Here is a 22,931-nt window from a genome sequence, read left to right on the forward strand (position 1 = left end):
AAGACCAGATATTATCTGCTGCTCTCACAGCTGATCCACCACAAGACAAGTCAGGGAGTGTTTTTATAAATTAAAAATGATCATAAAAGTAACTTTTTAACGCTTTTTAAGGTTAGAAGTGTTGGAGACATTATTACTGTATGGCGGCACGGTGGCTCAGTGGTTAGCACTGTGGCCTCACAGCAAGAAGGTCGCTGGTTCGAGCCTCGGCTGGGTCAGTTGGTGTTTCTGTGTGGAGTTTGCATGTTCTCCCCGTGTTGGCATGGGTTTTCCCCTCAGTCCAAACACATGCGCTATAGGGGGATTGCTGAACTAAATTGGCCGTAGTGTATGAGTGTGTATGGGTGTTTCCCAGTACTAGATTGCAGCTGGAAAATAGTTGGTGGTTCATTCCGCTGTGGCGTTCTCTGAAATAAAGACTAGGCTGAAGGAAAATGAATGATATTCTTGCTGTAAATGTGTAGTGACTGGTGGTGTAATGCAGTTTGGTGTCGTTTCCTTAGTTTTTCATGTAAACCTCAGAGTTTCTCGTTTCCCAACCACAGAAACACAAGCAGCGTTTCTGGAATAAACCGGTCATCATAATCCAAACAACAGCCCGATTATCCTGCATTAGTGCTGCTGTTGGAGGAATTATAGAGGAGATGATGATTACAAGAGGCAGCACGGTGGATCAACGGTCACCTCACAGCGAGAAGGTCTCTGGTTTGAGTCTCGGCTGGGCCAGTTGGTGTTTCTGTGTGGAGTTTGCATGTTCTCCCCTGTTACCACTTTAAAAGGCCATGAAACCCCCTTGTTTCAGCAGGGTGTTTTCACACCTCAACTTTGGAAAAAGTCAGACAAGTGGGCGTGTCCAGCTCTGTTTAGGGGGGAGTGTCGGAGGAAGAAAAGAGGCATGGTGTGGGAGTGTCTATTTGGGCGCGCGCTGACTTTCAGAGTCAAAACACACACACACAGGGGAGAAAGTGATGGTGTTTACATGGACATCTGTAGTGGAATTATTTGCCAAATGATTAAATGGTGGATTTTAACTGCAGTTTGGCTCTTTCAGTCAGGGAATTCATTCATGTCCCTCACGACAAACGAGATATTTGATTGGAGGATCTGCTCTAAGCGTGTATTTTTCATGCAATGTTTGATACCGCACGGCGAATGAGAGAAAAAAACCCTCAGCATTTCCCGGAAACTTAGATGCACACGGCAGGTAGCGTCAGAAAGCCGTGTGTGTTATTCCGGTCACAAAATGCGGTAAAAACCCTACACGAGGTTAAAGTTTGGTTGTAGTGCTAACATGTTTACACTCGGTGCAATAGTTAACTTAGTTCGATATGAACAAACTGAATAAACAAAGAGCACTGGTCGCTCACTTACCAAATCTGTAGAGACAGAACAATCACCAGCAACTAGAGCCGCGTCTTTATGGAGAAAATACTACAAGCAAATCCGGATCTCAGCGTTTGCAGATGAGAACAGCTCTCAGGTAAACAATAATCCTCCTTAGACACGTAAGTTATTGTTGTCGAGCGTCGCGTACACTGTTAATCCACACGTGATCCAGCTGAGCTCTCACAGAGAGAAAATGAAAACAAAACTTAACTGCAGCAAACTATAAAAGCAACACTTCACGCTTGTTTTGCCAACACAACGTGGCGTCTCTGTCGTCTAAACACTGTGACAGTAATGAATATTAATGAAGTTGCACAATAGAGCGCGCTGATTGGTTAGAACCAAGCTTTACTCATGCATTAATGCAGCACACTGTAAGATGTAATAAGACACACTCTGGCACAGGCGTCCAGTCTGCACGCTGGAATACACACTATTATCTCATGACCGTGACGCAGCTTCAAAAATTCGTTTCAAACCGGAAGTACGAATTTGCTTGAAATAACGCAAAAACAACCAATTTACACTTTTTGTGAAATATAGGTGTCCTAATAGTGTTTATAGCAGTGTGGGACACATATACCACTCAACAGCTCAACACATGTGTTCTGGTGCTTCGTGACCCTTTAAAGTTTAGCTCTAGGGGTTAAAGAGGTGACATTTGATGGGATTAAGTTTGTAATGAGTTGGTGGCAAAACAGCAAAACGACAACCAAATACTGCAAAAATAAGTGCATTTATATATAAAAGTAAAAAGTCAAACAGCAAACATTTTAAGTGGCGCCAAATAAAAGAAAGCAATATAACAAAAAGCCCAAAACTAGCTGAAAATGACCCTCGAAACTACATTACAGAAAATAAACAAACAAAATATCTTCAACATTTGCACCAAGCGACAACATCCCGCTCTCCCTCGTGAAGCCAATACGGAAGTACAGAAATCCCAGAAGGGCCGGAACATTTTTTAACTTTGGGCCAGTCAGATTAAATTTTTTATTATTAAATCATTTTTTTTTATGTATCGTTTTACATGCAGACAGCATGTATCTCTTCCAAGATGTGAATATGATGATGATAATAGTAATAATAATAATAAATGTAAAGTATTTGGCCCAATCAGCAACGGACGGCTGGTTTCGAGATGGGCCGACCCAGTCCAACCTAGTCAGAGGTTACGCAGACATAATCAAAATCTGGCAAGAATGTCAAACAAACAGTGCAACACAAGCTAATTGTCAGAGATGGACCGTAAAAAAAGGAAAGGCAGTGCCGAAAAGCTCAGAGAAAGCAAAAAAGGGGGCAACGCGGAGGCGCAGTGGGTAGCAATGTTGCCTTACAGCAAGAAGGTCCTGGTTTGAGTCCCGGCTGGGTCAGTTGGTGTTTCTGTGTGGAGTTTGCATGTTCTCCCCGTGTTGACGTGGGTTTTCTCTGCGTGCTCTGGTTTCCCCCTCAAGTCCAAACACATGCGCTATAGGGGAATTGGGTAGGCTAAATTGTTTGAATGTGTGTAAATGAGTGTTTCTTAAAACATATGCTGGATAAGTTGTCGGTTCGTTTTGCAGACAAGAAAATCAATGCATATAAAAAATTGTTATAAATGGGTTGTTTTTATTCCAGTCACATATATTAAGGGCTCTATTTTGACGGTCCGTGCGCAAAACGCAGGGCGCAAATGCTTTCAGGGTTACACATTTTTGCTAATTTAAGGACGGGAAATCTGCCTTGCGCCGTGGCGCATGGGCTAAAAGGGTTGAGTTTATTTTCTTAATGAGTTATAGGTGTGTTTTGAGAATAAACCAGTCTCATCTCCCATTCCCTTTAAGAGCCAGCTGCGTCACGCCAAGAGCGCATTCGCTATTTACAGGACGCAAAGTAAGTCTAAGTGGAAAAAATGAGCATTTCACAAGCAAACAGTTCACAGCTTTTAAAGAGAAAACTGTTAAACAGAGCATCTACTGCGTGAGAATGAGAGATGATGGATCACTTTCACTTTCGCTCTTGGATAGGGAAACCTTTACACACAGACATCAATTAGCCTATAAATAATTAATTGCGTTTGTTAAGCACAAATATTCGTTTCAAAGCTATTTCTAAATTCAGTTCTAATTTCCAGCAAACGAATAAATGAACAATAATAATGAAGTGTGCTCAAAAACCTGAGTTATATCCTAAAACACATGCTGCGCCCCATATGGTCTAAAACCTGCAGGTGGACAAATCTAAGCTTGTTTTTAATAAAACAAATATAAATATGGATATAATAAATAATACTGCTAATAATAATAACATTATACAAAAGCAAATTGTCATGAATGAACTGAAAAAGCCTCCCGAGATGAAGAAGACACAAAAGCAGTGATTTGTCATATTTATGTCGGCTAGAAAATAATGTTTTGTAATATTTTAATCCTTTATATTTATATCCTATATATTCTTATTATATCCTATATATATCCTTAATATTTACATGTTTTCATATGTAAAGATATTTGCCTATTGCTCTCTTGTGTGTATTAAGCAGTGTGTAAGCGAGGCGTAACTCTGCGCTGGAGTTTAGACCGGGTTAGTTTTGGTCTAATGAAAAATCTATTATAGTTTCTGAAAATAGCAACGCGCCAGCGGTCCGCCTCAGAACGCCTTCCTTTTTAGACCAGAAAGCCTATGTGCGCACATATGAGCGCTAATGCATTTGCTATTTAAACAGCGTAGCGCAACGCCTCAAAACCACTCTTGCGCCAAGCTGAAACTACCAAAAGACTACTGCGCCACGCCTTGCGCCACACTGCGCCAGGTGTATGATAGGGCCCAATGTGTTTACATATCTATTAAATATGGTACTGCTTATATTATTTCACCATCTGTACACCACTATGCGTAGTGGATGTGTGTGTCTGTGAGTGGGGCTGTGTCGGTGTGGTAATGTGGGCTGGTGTGGCTACAGTGCCAGGGCTGAATTTTTGCCCCAGTCCACCACTAACCGAGGATCGCTAGTTCGCCTACAAATAGGAGAGAAAATGAGTGAAATGTGTAAACACAATGTTCCTCAGAGAAAGAGAGGAGGACACGAGGAGATTTCACCTTCAACAGTGCAGAAGATTGAAGCAATCTGGAGGAGTTTCAGTGCGTAAAGGACAAGAGTGTTCAAGGGATTTAGTGAGTAAACTCTGCACATGCGCAGTGTGTGTGTGATGTGATTTCTCACAGACGCTCTCTTTTAGTTTCTCATTGAATAGAAAGGCTGCTTTGCTCGCAGATGTTTGCTGCAATATTGCAGTTTTGTGCATAAATGTAATTCAGGCTACTGACAGCTCGTGTTAAACAGATCAGTTTCTTCATATTTTCTCTCCTTTAGTTAATTGAGTCACATTCAGACTCTGATTCTGAATCTCTGCTGCTCATAAATGCAGATTATAGTGTGTGTGTGTGTGTGTCCTTCTCTCTGCTTTACCTGTAGATTTACACTAAAACAGATTAAAGTAAGGAAGGAGGAACAGTGAGCTGATAGGAAGTGCAGTATGAGGTCAAGGGCACTCAATAGTGTGCTGTACACACAGTATAGTGTACATTTGCTGATGTGTGGAGCACTGCTGTCTTTCATTAGTATGGGGTAAAGTATTACAGTCTATAGTCACTTATTAAAATTAAAAAATTATAAATATGTCACTGAGTTACCTTCTAGGAGAAGTAATGTGAAAGAGAAAACACACATACACACGCACTAAGAAAACACAAAAATACACAAACACTGAAAAAACACAGTCACAAACCCACACATACACACACACACACACACACACACACACACACACACACACACACACACACACACACACACACACACACACAAAGAAAACATACACTCAAACACTGACAGAATGGTATTATCAGTCAGAGCTGCTATGTTTGATCTCAGTACAGTGTGTGTGTGTGTGTGTGTGTGTGTGTGTGCGTATGCGTGCAGAATCCTCCAGTAGTGCTGAAAAACACGCCACAGGGGAAACCTGAAGGCTGTGGGTTTGCAAAGTTTCAACCAAAGGAAAGTTCAGGGTTTTCCTGAGTGCCGGTGTGTGCGCGCTTTTGTCTTGATCCATGATTCTGAAAAGGATCATTTGTTTTTAATTGCAAATTTTACTAGTGAGTCTAGTAAATTAATTTATTTTATTTTTTATTGTTTTATTATTTATTTATTTTATTATTAATATTCTTTTTCATTATTTAATAAATTTTTTATTATTTCATTTATTTATTTATTTGTTTGTTATTTTATTTATTTATTTGTAATTTTATTTATGTATTTATTTATTTATTATTTTATTGATTTATTATTGTTTTATTTATTTACTTTATTAATTTATTATTTAATTTGTTTGTTTATTTACTTTATTTATTTATTTATTTATTTATTATTTGCTTTATTATTTTATTATTTTATTTATTGATTTACTTTATTATTTATTATTTTATTTATTGATTTACTTTATTATTTATTATTTTATTTATTGATTTACTTTATTATTTATTATTTTATTTATTTATTTACTTTATTATTTATTATTTTATTTATTTATTTATTTTTATTAACTTTATTTACTATTTTATTTATCTGTTTATTTCTGTATTTATTTATTTTATTAAATTTATTTGCTTATTTAAATTTTTAAATATTTTATAATTTATATTATTCTGAAAATACTTTTTTACCTAATTGTTTTTAATTACTACTTTTAATTCAAATAAATATTAATGCTTGCTTATGATTTTTTTTAACTTGCCATTGCCGTTTAATTAATATTTATTTATTTCCAAAATTTAGAAAAATTAAACTTCTGTTATTTTAATTATAACTAATAGTTAAATAGTTTAAATTAGTTTTAAATGGAAAAGTTGTTCACTAGTAGGTTTTGTAGTCACTAAATTAATTTGGTATTTATTTTTGTCATTTCAATTATTTATAATTTAATTATAATTTACATCATTCTGAAAAATTGTTTTAATTACAACTTTTAGTTTTATTCACTTTATGATGTTTAATTTTATTTTTGACATGTCATTTATATTTATGTTTTCAAAATTCAAAGGAAAAAAATCTGTTGTTTCTAATTATAACATTAAATTATAATTAGTATTTAAATATTAATGCCTGCCTATGATTTTCTTTGTGCCTATGATTTTCAATATGTATTACTGTAATATCCAATAGTCCAATAGAAAATACTTTTTTTAAAATAGTTTTTAATAACAGCTTAAACCTGTAGCTGAATCTGAGCATGCGTTTGGCCGTTTCTCATGACGTTGTTTTGCATCTTTATCTTCAGTTCAAGAAAACCTGCACAGCAATCCCTCCACCAGTCACTCATTTACTGGCGCCTGATAGATTTCTGCATCACTTTACCTCCTTTATTTCGCTCTTTTGTTTGTTTTAAAACGGCTAATCTGAAAATCTTTTATTTCCAGATCAATGAGCGAGTGCTGCACGTGCACAGACAGCTGCCGTAAGCTCTGAGCAGTGAATATTGGTTGCTTCAGTGTTTCTTTTTTTAAACAGTTTATAAAGCTCAGTCTGTTTTAATAGCTGCTGTTCAGATGTTCAACATTAGAATTGGACGTTTTTTAGCCAAAATGTTAGGTAAACATGTTTTTAGAGCACATATGACCTTACAGATTTTGTGTGTGTATGTGAGATTTACAGGTATGCATCATTTGAGTGCTAAATAACTAATCTTTCTGTTAACTAGTGGTTTATTATGTGTATATTAGTATTTGGTGAATACTATTGACTATGGATATAGAGCCCTCAGCATATATGAGTACTGTTCACCCCTCACTAATCTCTCTTTTATATGCATATTAATAGGAAGCCCTATATTATATTTGTGCATATACATTAGATTAGTCAGCAGTGAAGCCAAATCTGGAGCTTTTCTAACAAAATAACTTGCGATAACGCTCCAAACACAAGTACAGCCACATTTATATGTTACAGAAAAATATTAAATATCAATTTAAGAAAGAGGAAAAATCAAGACAAGCAAAACAATTAACAATTTAGTAGAAATATTGTAGATTGTAAATAATGTTTTCAATATTTTGCTTGAGTTTTATTGTATTGTCTTTCAATTTCTAAATATGTTTGGTGACTAAAATCTTATTGTAATAAATAAATCTGCTTAATAAATCTGTTTGGTTTAAATGCACCAAAATACACTGCCTATATTCACTGAGAAATGGAGGAACATACTCATCTCCAAAATGGGGTGTACTTAGTTATGCTGAGCGCTGTAACCAGCGTATGCTCAACAGCTGAACTCTTCCTGATTTTGAGCGTAATTATGTAATAATAATGTGCACCTTTTGATTAGACAGTTTTGGAATATAATTATAGTGAAAAGCGCTATGCAAATAAACTTGAATTGAACTGAATTGAATATACAGCTAATCCAGGATTCACAAATCTAAATGTTGAGAAAATCAGCTTTATAGATGAACTAATGAAGTTGTCAGTAATGCACATCACTAATGGACAATACATTTACAGAAGGACATTTACTGAATTATAATCATTTCATTATTGATGACTAGTAAACTAATACTGGGTTGGTGTAACCTAACAAGGGTAAAAATGAAATATTAATTTAAATTTCACTGCAAACATTGACCCAATGATTGGGTTTGTCCATATTTAACCCAATGTTGGGTTAACACAGCACACTTAATATTCTAAGGATTTTTTTGTCATAAAAGGAAAATCTGTCAGTGTAAAAAATGTGAGTTTTGTAACCCAATGTGGGGTCAAATATAGACAAACCCAACTGTTGGGCCAACAAAATGTGAAATCTGAAAACCTAATCTAAATACTGAGAAAATCAGCTTTAAAGCTCAACAAATGGAGCTCTTACACTTTTAAAAATGCAGTTTTGGTGGTCAAACATGGACAAATGTTTAAAAAAATAATAATTTCAGTCATTCATTTTCCTTCAGCTTAGTCCCTTAGTTATTAGGAGTCGCCACAGCGGAATGAACCACCAACTGTTCTAGTATATGCTTTACACTGTGAATGTCCTTCCAGCAGCAACCCAGTAATGGGAAACACCCATTCACTCTCATACTCTAAGGCCAATGTAGTTTATCAGTTCCTCTATAGCGCATGTGTTTGGACTGTGGGGGAAACCGGAGCACCCGGAGGTTCAAACCAGCGACCTTCTTGAGATGAGGCCACAGTGTTGCCCATCGTTGCTTAAAATTTTAACGATTTTTTTTGTCAATGTGGGGTCAAATATGCACAAACCCTACTGTTGTGTCCACAAAATATGAAATCTGAAAAACAAATCTAAATATAGAGAAAATCAGCTTTAAAGCTGAACAAATGGAGCTCTTACAGTTTTTGTGGTCAAATATGGACAAATGAAATTTTCCTTCAGCTTAGTCCCTTAGGTATTACAAGTCGCCACAGTGGAATGAACCACCAACTGTTCTAGTATATGTTTTACACTGTGGATGTCCTTCCAGCGGCAACCCAGTACTGGGAAACACCCAAATTAACACACACACACACACACTCATACAATACAGCCAACTTAGTTCATCAATCCCCCTATAGCGCATGTGTTTGGACTGTGGGGGAAACAGGAGCACCTGGAGGAAACCCAAGCCAACACTGGGAGAACATGCAAACTCCACACAGAAACACCAGCTGACCCGGACAGGACTCAAACCAGTGACCTTCTTGCAGTGAGGCCACAGTGCGACACCACTGAACTACAGTGTCGCTCATCGTTGCTTAATATTTTAATGATTTTTTGTCATAAAAGGAAAATCTGTCAGGGTAAAAAATGTACTGGTTTTGTAACCCAATGATTGGGTTTGTCCATATTTAACCCAATGTTGGGTTAACACAGCACACTTAATATTCTAAGGATTTTTTTGTCATAAAAGGAAAATCTGTCAGTGTAAAAAATGTGAGTTTTGTAACCCAATGTGGGGTCAAATATGGACAAACCCAACTGCTGGGTCAACAAAATGTAAAATCTGAAAAACAAATCTAAATAGTGAGAAAACCAGCTTTAAAGCTGAACAAATTCAACTTTAACATTTCTAAAAATGCAGTTTTCGGGGGTCAAACATGGACAAACCCAACAGTTGTACTAAATAATTTCATTTTTATTCATGAATTTATTGTAAAAAAAAAAAAAAAAGTAAGATTTTAAGGACTTAATTAACTTTAATTAACTGATTTTCTCAATATTATGACTTTTTCACATTCCAAATTTAAAAATAGTTCAATTATCTTCACCAAATATTCTTTTAACAAGTTTTGTAATGTTGGGTCAAACATGGACAAACCCAACATTTGCAAATCTGGAATCTGAGGGGGGAAAAAACAACTTTTAAAGTTGAACAAAGGAGTTTATTGGGTCAAATATGGAAAAATCCAAAAATCTACTTAGAATCGAATGTAAACCTGTAAAGTAAAATCAGCGCGGCGCTGAGATGAGCGAGTGCGTTACACTGTAAAAAGTCATTCTGTGGCCTTGTATATTTCATTTAATTTAATATGTACACCATTTAATAAAATTAATTTCCTGTTTTTAGGCCATTTTTTGCTTTGAAATTACTTAAAAATGTATGTAATAAAATCTAATCAATTTTATCATAAGAATTTAGCTATTATTTTTGAATAATTTAAAGAAGAGAAAATATTGATTAAAATGAGCATTTTTAAATTCACAATCAGTTTCTGTTCCACAGAACAATAATTAAACCAATCATTTTGGTTACAATTTGCTAATTATTTTAAGTACTGTTCGCAGTTACTTATTTTAAATCACGAATTTTAAATAAGCCAATTTGATTAGTTGATAATCAATCCATATTTGTTGAATTAAATAATAATATTGCTTGTAATCTGTTGCCTCAGTTTTATTAAGTAGATATAGGGTATTATTTTTACAGTGTATGTGTTTCACTCTGCATGCAGCAAAATGTAAAATCTGAAAAACTAGTCTAAATATTGAGGAAATCAGCTGGAAAGTTGATCAGATGAAGCTCTTACACTTTTAAAAATGCAGTTTTTGATGGTCAAACATGAACAAACCCAACAGCTGTACTAAATTAATCTCATTATAATTTATTATTTAATGTAAAAAATGTAACTCTTGCTTAATTTAAGAACTTAATTAACTTTAAAGCTGATTTTCTCAATATTATGACTTTTTTATGACTCAAATTCCACATTTAAAAACATTTTAGTATTTTGTTGTAATGTTGGGTCAAACATGGACAAACTCAACAGTTGGGCTGATTACATTTGAAAATCTGAGGGTGCAAAAAAAATCAAACTTTTAAAGTTAAAATTATTTTTGGGTCAAACATGAACAAATCCAAAAATCTGCTTAGAGTTGAATGTAAACCTGTAAAGTAAAATCCCTCCGGCGCTGAGATGAGCGAGTGCTGTATGTGTGTCACTCTGCAAGCACAGAAAACTGCTTGAATGCTTGAATATAAAGCTGAGCGTGCGCTTCTACTTTAATAGCTCTTTATCTCAGTCTTCAGATGTCCACCGTGACCAGACTCTGCTGGGTTAATGAGTGACCGCCTCCGTAACCCAGTTGTGAAACTCCATTGACTGGCCTTGAAGGACCTTTGGGGAGGGTTTTGTGGAAAAGCAGCTTATCTCAGCTCGGATGCAGGTATAAAACTGCAGGAGTGTGTGTGAGTGTATGTGTGAGAGAGAGAGTGTGTGTGGATATACAGCTCTACAGCCTTCAGCATCTTCATCATGGGTGTAGCGTACAGTGTTGGAGAGTGAGTACCGCACACTTACAGAGTTACCTCTTCTGTTCCAGTCTTCAGTTTGAGACGGGATTCTGTTTAATAATTATTTAAAAGATTGATTAAAAATGATCATTTACCACAACATTGCATGGGTCAAATATAGACAAGCATTGGTTTAAAATGTGGTGTTTCAATTGAATTAATAAAAATGACCCAGCTGTTGGGTTTGTCAATATTTTAACCAATGTTGTGTTAAAACAACCCAGCATTTTTTAGAGTGCACTGATGCATGATTTAAAACAATAATACAATATACAACTGTTGGAAAAAAGCAAAAATCAATCTAAATATTGAAATAATCAGCTTTAAATTCAACAAATTATATGCAAATTACTTATCAAAACATTAAGTTTTAGTGTATTTACAGTGGCGAATTTACTAAATGTCTTTCTGGAACACGATCTTTAATAATATTCTCATATTCTTTACCTTGAAAGAAAAATTAGTCACACTCTGTGACCCAACACTGGGTCAAATATGCACAAATTTGTTTTAATTTAATTGAAAAATTAACCCAACATTAACCCAGTTTGACAAGGTTCTATTTAAATTTAATAATGTTTAAAAAATAAATACGTTTAAAACGTCTCATTGAAATCTAAATGATAAAAATAAACCCATCTATATTGTCTATATTTGACCCAATGTTGGGTTAAAAATGTTTTCAGAGTGCATTGATGTATTGTTTGTTAGACCAATAATTATGTTTAAGTTTAACTACTTTATTAATCCCACCAGGGCCTGTTAGATTAGGGGAGTAGCATTTCGTGATACAACAAATACAAAAAGAGACAAATCACTTACAAACAGTATTAAAAACACAATCGGACATGCTTCATAATAACTTCATAAATAGAACCAAAAACACAGGAAAGACCCATATATTCAAAATAAAAATGTTACATTTAAATCTTGCTAAAATGTAAGGTTGTAAAGCCTCATTGCTTCAGGAAGAAAGGTAAATGTATACCTGTTATTAGAGCATTCGATGCTTCTAAACCTTCTTCCAGAGGGCAACAGAATAAAAGAAGGCTTCAGAGGATGGGAGTCGTCTCTTATCACACTTTGAGTTTTCCTTAACATTTGCTGTTCATGTAACTCTGCTAGACTCCGCAGAGGTAAACCAATAATCTTGGAGCAAGCTTTGACTAAGTTTTAATACAATACACGACTATTAGAAAGTCTTCAATATACAAGTGCAAAATAATAGAAATATTGAACAAAAGAAAACTGCCTTTAAATTCAACAATTACTGCAGCAATGAATGCAAGTGAAGTTCTCTTTATTAATCTTTAACAATCTTTATTAATATTCTGATGATTGTTGGCTTGAAAGAAAAGTGATCCCTCTCTGTAACCCAACACAAAGCTGGACAATATGCACAAACCCAACCAAAGTGACAATTACATTTAACTGAAAATATAGGCGCAACTGTTGGGTTAGTTCATATTTGACTCAGTGTTGGGTTAAAACAGCCCAGCAATTTTTAAGAGTGTGTTGATGTGTGATTTGTTAAAATAATTATAACTACTGATAGTTTGAGAGTGCAAAATAAATCTGAATGTTAAATAAATTCAACAAAGTAATGTCTTACTGCAGCAATGAATAACTGAGTTTTGATATATCTACAGTGGCATATTTCATAAAGCATGATCTCTATTTAATAATATGATGATTTTGGCATAAAGTAAAAATTTATTACTTTCTATAACCCAACACTGGGTCAAATGTGGAAAAATATTTGGGTTAAAAAGTGTCATTTTAATTTAATTGAAAGAAAATAACCCAGCTGTTGGGTTTGTTCATTATTGACCCAGCTTTGAGTTATGACAACCCAGCATTTTTAAATATGTTTTAAAATGTTATTGTTAGAGTTAACCAAGGCATATTTCTCATTAGACATTGAGTTTTAATATATGCTGAGTACAAAATATCTTCATAAATCATCATCTTTATTTCATATTCTGATGATTGTTGGCATAAATTAAAAAGTGTATGATTTTCTACTCCTCCCGATGACCAATCCTACTAATATGCACTCTGCTGTTACTCAGTGTTGGGTCAAATATGGACAAACCCAATGAGTTCATTTTAATCAATTAAATTTAAATGACACTTTTTAATCCAACTGTTGGGTTTGTTCATTTCACCCATGATACTTTTACTACAATTTTTATTTGTCATTTATTATTTTCAATTACAATTTTTTTAACACAACTGTTGGGTTTGTTCATTTCACTCATGTTATGTTGACCAATATTGCAGTACATGACTGTAAAATGTCTATTTATGGTAGCAGATTTACTAAATTTCTTCAGATTTACCAAATTATCCTAATATTCTGATGAGTTTTGGTGTAAAAGCTATTTGGGTGATTTCACTATCATTGAGAAAAATGTATTTAACTGTTTGGTTTGTCCATATTTGACCCAATGTTGGGTTAAAACAACCCAGAGTTCTTTTAGAATGCATTGATGCATGATTTGTTCAAACTATAATATTAAGTATGTTTTATTATTTAATAATTTAATTACACCATTTGAATATCTGGAATTTGTGAGAACAAAAATTAAATTATTAAATAAATCACCTAAAAAATCAACTAGTGAATGTCTGACTGCAGCAATGAATGAAGGAGAAATGAAGATTTAATATGCCTACAGTAGAATTCTGATGACAAATGTTCTTTATTAATATTCTGATGATTCTTTGCACCCAACACTGGGTCAATTATGGACAAATGTTTTGGGTTGAAAAGTGTTATTTTAATTTAATTGAAAAAAAAAAAAAAAGAATAACCCAGCTGTTGGGTTTGTCCATATTTGACCCAACATTGGGTTATGACAACCCAGTATTTTATTAATTTTTTGAGTTTAGTATTGCATGATATTTCTCATTAAAAATTGAGATTTAATATATGATGAGTACAAATATCTTCATAAATCATCATCTTTATTTCATATTCTGATGATTTTGGCATAAATGAAAGTGTGTATGACTTTCTGTTCCTCCTGATGACTAATCCTACTAATATGTGCTCTGCTGTACCATAATATGGGCTCAGATATGGACAAACCCAACGACTGGGTTCATTTTTTTATTTAAAATGACACTTTTTAACCCAACTGTTGGGTTTGTTCATTTAACCCAAATTACTTTTACTTTTATTTTAGTACATGACTGTAAAATATGTATTTATGGTAGATCTACAAAACATCTCCAGTGAAATCTTCATCTTAATATTCCAATAATATTAGGCAAAAGCAAAAATAAATCTCTCTAAAAAAAAAGTTGGGTTGGTTTAACCCAACATAGTCAAACCTAACCATTGGGTTAAAAAGTGACAATTTAATCACAGTGGGTTCAAACGTTTATTTTAATTAAACGTAATTTAATTTGAATTGAACATTGTAACCCAATGTTGGGTCAAAAATAGACAAGGCAACTCAGCATCACAAAAGTCTCTTAAAAAGTGGATTATTAATTTTTTTTATTATAAATGTAATGTTTATATAAAACATGCATATTTAATAACTGATTCATTTTTTGCTGTACAAAAAAAATCTGATGTAATTTATTATCATGTTGTATTTGTGTGAACTGTATTATTGCATTGTGTTATTATTATTATTTGATTGAATTTGTGTTTATATATAATATTAAGTTTATAAATATTAAGTTAAGCTTTGTATAGCATAAAACTAATAGTTGAAACCTAATTAATGTAATTAAAACAAGTTGAAGTAACATGAAAACATGAATTTTTATCATAGAATTAAGCTGTATTTGAGATTAATTTGAGGAAGAGGGACTGAACTATTGATTTAAAATAAGTATCATCAAATTCATCAAGAAAAAAGCTAATTCTGGAGTTATTTTCTAATAGTTCATAATAATTCTCATTATTCTGCTTGAGAATATAATAAAAGTCCACAATTAGATGATCTAAATATTTGATTTAGTACTGTATAAATAATGTAAGAATCCCAAAGTTAGTCATTTGGTGCAATGGTGACCAGTGTAATTCTGTTCACAGCGGTATTATACCACAAAGAAATAAGTGACTTTTACTTTAGAAAGTGACTTTTACTTTAGAAATGATCCGTTCATTGTTAGTGATTATATATTTAGATAAAAGAAAATGCACTTGAAATTGATTTAAAATGAATTGAAATCATATCCCATATAGAAATGTGGAAAATATGCAAACTACATATATCACACACGAGTTCATATTTGCATTTAACAAGTGTAAAATTTACATCATTCAACATGTATTCTGAAATATCGCATCATTCTGACCAGCTCATTTCTTTTTCCAGCCGTTGGAATTTATACGAATGTAGACCCTTTCGGTGAGGTCATGTCACTGGCCCATGAACATTTGCTGCTTGTCAAACTGTTCATAACTGTAACAAGAGGCAATTCAATCTCAGCATAATGCTAAAACAGCTGTCATAACAGTAATCATCAATATGTGGCTCTTGTTGGATTCTCAGAAGAAATAGAAATTAAAAATGTGAAACAGGACATGCCTCAAAATGGTGCTTATGTTCAAAAATACTGTGTGTGTGTGTGTGTGTGTGTGTGTGTGTGTGTATTTGCTTATTTGTAATGCAAATTGGTTGGAAAAATGTAATCAAAGCTATATTTAAATATATATATATATATATATATATATATATATATATATATATATATATATATATATATATATATATATATATATATATATATATATATATATATATTGAATATATTCATATATTGTGTGCGAAATCCAAATATAAACTATTAAAACTATGTATGGCATACAGTATATTTCATTTGCATATATTTGCATGCATCACATTTTGGATATGTGCTCACTTGCTTTGATTTAAGTGCATTTTGATTTGTAATGATATCTGTCTTCAGCTGCTCTTTTCTAATGTAAATGTCACTTCAGTCCAAAAAAATCAGCTGGTAAATTCAGAATTAGTCTCTTTTTTCTCCTCTGGAGGCTTCAGTTGTGTTTTCCCACACAGTGGAAGGAATCATTTTACATCATGAGGAAGGAAAAACCTTCCGTTAATCTTCAGGAAAGGTGATTAATATCTCTGTTGAGCATGTCTGGGCAGCAGGAGGACTTTTTATTGCACAACTGAAGTCTGACGCTTACTGTAAAGCATGAGTTGGAACTTGCAGTAGCAGTGTTCAGCAAATACATCAGATTCAGTGCATTTCAAAACACATGTCTTTTGTGTTTTGTGTTTATGTGTGCTGGTGAACTGCATTATGGGATGGTAATTTCTGCTCTGTCCACTTCTGATGTTGAATATTCAACTCTATAGTTTAAAAAAAGTGACTTTTACTGACATTTAAGTATCAATATTATGTGTAAAAAATAATATGTTGAGAAATAATTAGAGAATAAGAGAATAAGAATAAGAATGAATGTGCTGCAGGTTGTGTGCAGGGTTTCTGTAGTGTAATACACAACACAAACACACACAATACAGCACTGCACACTATTACACACGTGCAGAAAACACACTCTTACACACTCTTCAAGGCTAAAAGTTGTTCAAAAAATATCAAGATCCCATAATGACATTCAGAAGCAGAAATAAATGAGGAAACAAAAAAATATCAGACACAAAATACAGAAAACTGCTCAATTAGGGACATTTTTACAGTATAGGACTATTTCTATTATATTTATATAATATTGTTTATATTATATTATATAATATTTTTATTATACAATATTATACTTTATTATAAATTTTTTATTATATATTATATTACATTTTAGTTTTTATATAATATATTATATTATATTATATTATATTATATTATATTATATTATATTATGTTTTATTATATTATATTATATTATGTTTTATTATATTATATTATATTATATTATTTTATATTATATTATATTATATTATATTATATTATATTATATTATATTATATTATGTTTTATTATATTATATTATATTATGTTTTATTATATTATATTATATTATTTTATATTATATTTATTATATTATATTATATTTTATTAAATTATATTATATTATTTTATATTATATTATATTATATTATATTATATTATATTATGTTTTATTATATTATATTATATTATATTATATTATATTATATTATATTATATTATGTTTTATTATATTATGTTTTATTATATTATATTATATTATATTATATTATATTATTTTATATTATATTATATTATATTATATTATATTATATTATATTATATTATATTATATTATATTATATTATATTATATTATATTATATTATATTATGTTTTATTATATTATGTTTTATTATATTATATTATTTTATTTTAGATTATATTATATTATATTATATTATATTATATTATATTATATTATATTATATTATATTATATTATATTATATTATATTATTTTATATTATATTATATTGTATTATATTATATTATATTATATTTATTATATTATATTTTATTATATTATATTATTTTATATTATATTATATTATTTTATATTATATTCTATTATATTATATTATATTATATTATATTATATTATATTATATTTATTATATTATATTTTATTTTATTATATTATATTATATTATATTATATTATATTATATTTTATTATATTATATTATATTATATTATATTATATTATATTATATTATATTATATTATATTATATAGTGTCAGTTTGTGTACTGTATGATTTCCTGCATGTGTATTGTATAATCCTGAAGCGTGTGTTCTGGTTTCCTGCAGGGTGGATCATCTCTACACGTTTTTCGTGGAGTGGTCTCCAGAAAACATCTACAGTCACAAACACAGCAGAAAGCAGCAGGAGTTTCTGCAGGTTCATCCCGACGCTCTGAGTGTGATCGGCTCGCTGCTCAAGGATTCTCCCCCTGAAAACTGGCAGGTGCGCTGGCAATAGTCATTCATTTTCCTTCAGCTTAGTCCCTTTATTCATCAGGGCTCACCACAGCGCAATGAACCACTAACTAATCCACTTAACTATTCCAGCATATGTTATATGGAGTGGATGCCTTTCAAACTGCAACTCAGTTTCTTAAAACAAGACAATGTAGCTCAATCTAGAAAAGGCTTCTTAATGTAGGAATTTTTAGATATTAGGACTAGAAACAAGATCTATGTATCTAAGTAAGAAAAGCATTTTTTGGAGAGTGCAGTATTACTGGCAACCAAAATTAACAGTGATATACTTCAAATTTTACAGCAATTTTTTACTGTGCAGCTTCATATTCACGCATTTATAATCACACATTTATAATCAGATTTCACACATTTGTTCCTGCTAAAATTTTTCAAAAAGATTTAATAAAGAAATTTACTGAAGCTAATATCTAAAAATGTTTAAACAAAAAACGTAATTTAAGAAATATTTTTAAATAATTACAATTCCACGGGAGCACTTATAATGTTGTCTTCAGTCATGCATATATATATATAAATATACTGTAGAATATTAGTAAAGAAGAATAAAAGTATAAATAACACCACACAAATATAAGAAAAAAGAGCTCACTATCAATGTCACACATTGTAAATAATTGCAGTAATGTTTACAGTATTACTGGCTGTCAAAATTGGCAGTAATGCTGTATATTAGTTTCTATTTTACAGTGCACATTTTAATCACAGTTTTTTTCTTGCTAAAATTCTACAAAACTAATTTGACAAAGAAATTTTAATAAATAATATAAAATAAACATGACTTGAGAAATATTGAAAAATAATTACAATTTCACAGGAGCACTAATAGTTTTGTTTTAAGTCATGCGTCTATTTATATATATATATATATATATATATATATTTCGAATATATTAGTAAAGTAAAGAAAAATAAAAGTATAAATAACAGCATTCTAATATAAGAAAAAGATATAAAAAGAAAGAGCTCCTATAAAATGTGATTGCCTAATTATTTTAAGGGATTTTGAATAATTTCTGTGAAGTGAATTAAGCTTATTAAATGCTCCTATTTTCACCTTGAAGTGGCGTAATGTGAAGAATGAAGCTGCTGTCTTCTGAAGAGCTGAAGTGAAATGCTGTGGAACTATCAAGTTTTTATTAATTAAAAAAGCAACAGAAATGATCTTCATTAGATTAGACTTAACTTTATTGTCATTACACATGTACAAGTACAAGGCAACAAAATGCAGTTTAGGTGTAACCAGCAGTAAGTAAGCAGTAAGCAGTAATAGCAGCAAGTGCAGGATGCAGGTATCAGTTATAAAGTGCAGTTATAGAGAAACTATGGTGATATTTACAGATGGATGTACGATCAACATTATATACAGGTTGGATTAGCTATGAACAGATTTACAATATATGAATATATGTACTGGTTGATATTAATAATCAGAAGTGTGCAGATAAATAAACATGATGTATATGCACAGTGGGTGTGTACATAATCACAGATGTCCATGTGCTGTGGCTATGTACAGTTCAATTAAGTGAATCAGTGCAATGCAGTGCAGTGAATATGTGCAATTATTAAATGTGCAAATGTTAAACAGTGCAGTGACTGTGAGGAGTTTAAGTTAGAGGAGAGTGGGGGGTGTATTGGGGGGCAAAAGAGTCATTGAGGGGCAGAGTTGAAGAGGGAGACAGCTCTGGGGAAAAGCTGTTGCTCAGTCTGCTGGTTTTTGTCCGGGGGAGCCTGAAGCGCCTGTCTGAACACAGGAGAGAAAACAGTCTGTGAGTGAAGGCGGGAAACTAAACTCTGCCGCAGACAGAAACGTCCTGTCTGACCATATTTGGCAGCTCTTCCTCTTTTGAGTGGCTTTTTCTGAAAAACGAAAGTGCTTTGGAAAAGAGAGAGGTGTGTGTGTGCTTGTGTGAGGGCCACGCTAGATAAACACACTGATCTGAGCGCACAGTTCAGACTCTACACACACAGCAGCATGAGGAAACAGCAGAGCGTTCAGATCCTCTACTTCGCCAATGGCTCCGACGGGCCCTTTGTGGAGGTGTGAAGCGTGGAGAACTCAGCAGAGTGCATGTATTATTGATTATTGACTGATGATTGTGTGTGTGTGTGTGTGTTTTCCTGCAGATTGTGTCTGTGAAGCAGCAGAAGCGCCGCACCAGCGTCTGCAGTTCTGCTGATTCTGAGTCTGATGATCTGCTGCCGGTGTTAATAAACCACAGTCAGATCTTAAAGGAGCTTCACCTGGAGCAGGTCAGAGCCAGAGATTTATTAATTTATTTATCAAATAATTAAATACAATTATTTAATGTGTGATTGTCTGCAAGGATAATATAAAGACAGACTAGGTCATATAAATAAATAAATAGATAAATAAATAAATAAATAAATAAATAAATAAACGAAAAAATGAATAAGATAAGTGAATAAATGAATAAATATTTAAATAAATAAGTGAATAAATAAATAAATGAATAAGCGAATAAATGAATAAATAATTAAATAAATAAGCGAATAAATGAATAAATAATTAAACTAATAAGCAAGTAAATGAATAAATAAATAAATAAATAAATAAATAAGTGAATAAATTAATAAATAAATAAACGAATAAATGAATAAAATAATAATTAAATAAATGAATAAATAATTAACTAAATAAATAAATAAATACAGCACTCAACAAATATAAGTTCACCCCTATCAAATCTCTCATTTTGATTAATATTTTCAATAGGATACTCCACAATATTATATCTGTGCATATACATTAGATTAGTTAGTACTGAAGACAAATCTGGAGATTATCTAACTTATAATAACCGACCAAAATTAGTACATCCAAATGTATATGTTAGGGAAAAATATTAAATATTGAATTTTATTATTTTTTAAAAAGCAATTTTCAAGAGAAACAAAGAAATAATGAAATATTGTTGAAATTTAAGTTTAGATAAATGTTATGGAAATGTAATCTGACTACTTTTAGGCTACATTAAGATTACTTTTGTGGTAGGATTTTTCATTAATTTCATGGTAGCATTATCTGACTACTTTTTGATTACATTTAGATTACTTTTATGTTACATTTAGATTTTATATGGTAGCATAATCTGAATAATTTGGGTTAAATAAAGATGACTTTTGTGGTAACATTTAAATAATTTTTTGGTAATGTAATCAGACTATTTTTCGATTACATTTAGATTACTTTTATGGTAACTTAATCTGACTACTTTTGGATTACATTTAGATTACTTTTGTAGTAACATAAACTGATTACTAGTGGGTTACATTTAGATTACTTTTATGCTAACATAATCTGACTATTTTTGGATTACATTTAGATTACTTTTGTGCTAACATAAACTGATTACTTTTGAATTAAGTTTAGATTACTTTTGTGGTACCATTTTGATTCACTTTTTGAGAACGTAATATGACCTTTTTTTGGTTACACTTAGATTACCTTTGCGGTAAAATTTATCATTAATTTTATGGTAACATTATCAGACTTCTTTTATGTTAACATTTAGATTTTATATGGTAAGATAGTCTGACTACATTTGTAGTAACATTTTAATAATTTTATGGTAATGTATTCAGACTATTTTTAAATTACATTTAGGTTACTTTTATGGTAACCTAATCTGACTACTTTTGGATTACATTTTGATTACTTTTGTGGTCACAAACGTACTATGTTTGGATTACGTTTAGATTACTTTTGTGGTTACATTTTGATTCATTATTTGTAATATGGCTTGTTTTTGGATTACATTTAGATTACTTTTATGGTAACATAATCGGACTACTTTTGAATTACATTTAGATTACTTTTGTGTTAACATAAACTGATTACTTTTGATTACATTTAGATTACTTTTCTGGTAACACAATCGGACTATGCATGGACTACATGGGTGTGTGCGTGTTTCTGATCACTAATGTGTGTGTGTCTGTGTGTGCAGCTGATGAGCCATATCCCGGCGCGGGCTCAGGGTAATCAGTGGAAGCTGGTATACAGTACAGCAGTGCACGGCACCAGTCTGAGAACACTGTACAGACAGATGGCGGAGCTGGACAGACCCGTACTGATGGTGATCAGAGACACAGATGGACAGGTGAGACACACATAAAGACTGCATATACAGTTAAAGTCTAATTTTTCGCCCCCTGTGAATTTTTTTTCATTCAAATATTTGCCAAATGATGCTTATCAGTTTCAGGAATTGCACACAGTATTTCCTCTAATATTTGTTCTTCTGTAAAAAGTCTTATTTGTTTTATTTTGTCTAGAATAAAATCAGTTTTTAATTGTTTTACATTTAGATAAATGATTTATATAAATATGTTAACTGATATATATATATATATATATATATATATATATATATATATATATATATATATATATATATATATATATATATATATATATATATATATTGATATATATGTATATATATATGTGTGTGTGTGTGTGTGTGTGTGTGTGTGTGTGTGTGTGTGTATATAAAGTCAAATTAAATGCCTTGAATGTTTAAAATCTCATCTCAAACAACATCAAATAAACTGACTAGAAATTATTTTGAATAACTAAAAAAAATTGACATAATTAACATTTAAAATTACTTAGTTTTTAAATATGTTGATTAATTAATTCATTTGTTTAAATTTTTACATGATGATCTGAAAAAAACTAATTGAAAACTGAAATAATTAAA

General features: G+C 31.6%; 1 protein-coding gene across 4 annotated transcripts in view; it reads left to right on the forward strand.

Annotated features, from left to right (window-relative positions):
• Positions 1-22,931, forward strand: part of ncoa7a (nuclear receptor coactivator 7a) — a 62,493-nt gene that overhangs the window by 34,296 nt on the left and 5,266 nt on the right. Inside the window, exons 1-5 of one of the 4 annotated variants that reach the window (XM_073925348.1) lie at positions 4,487-4,539; positions 10,929-11,072; positions 18,010-18,166; positions 20,332-20,457; positions 22,176-22,328. In XM_073925348.1, the coding sequence (XP_073781449.1) occupies positions 22,179-22,328 (150 nt within the window). In that variant the 5' untranslated portion in view covers positions 4,487-4,539; positions 10,929-11,072; positions 18,010-18,166; positions 20,332-20,457; positions 22,176-22,178. Of the gene's footprint in view, positions 1-4,486; positions 4,540-10,928; positions 11,073-11,095; positions 11,188-18,009; positions 18,167-19,225; positions 20,246-20,331; positions 20,458-22,175; positions 22,329-22,931 lie in introns of those variants that run through there. The other 3 variants (XM_073925347.1, NM_001326597.1, XM_005169772.6) reach the window with 3 other exon arrangements.

Source organism: Danio rerio, chromosome 16 (assembly GCF_049306965.1).
Source record: "Danio rerio strain Tuebingen ecotype United States chromosome 16, GRCz12tu, whole genome shotgun sequence".
Lineage (NCBI taxonomy): Eukaryota > Metazoa > Chordata > Actinopteri > Cypriniformes > Danionidae > Danio > Danio rerio.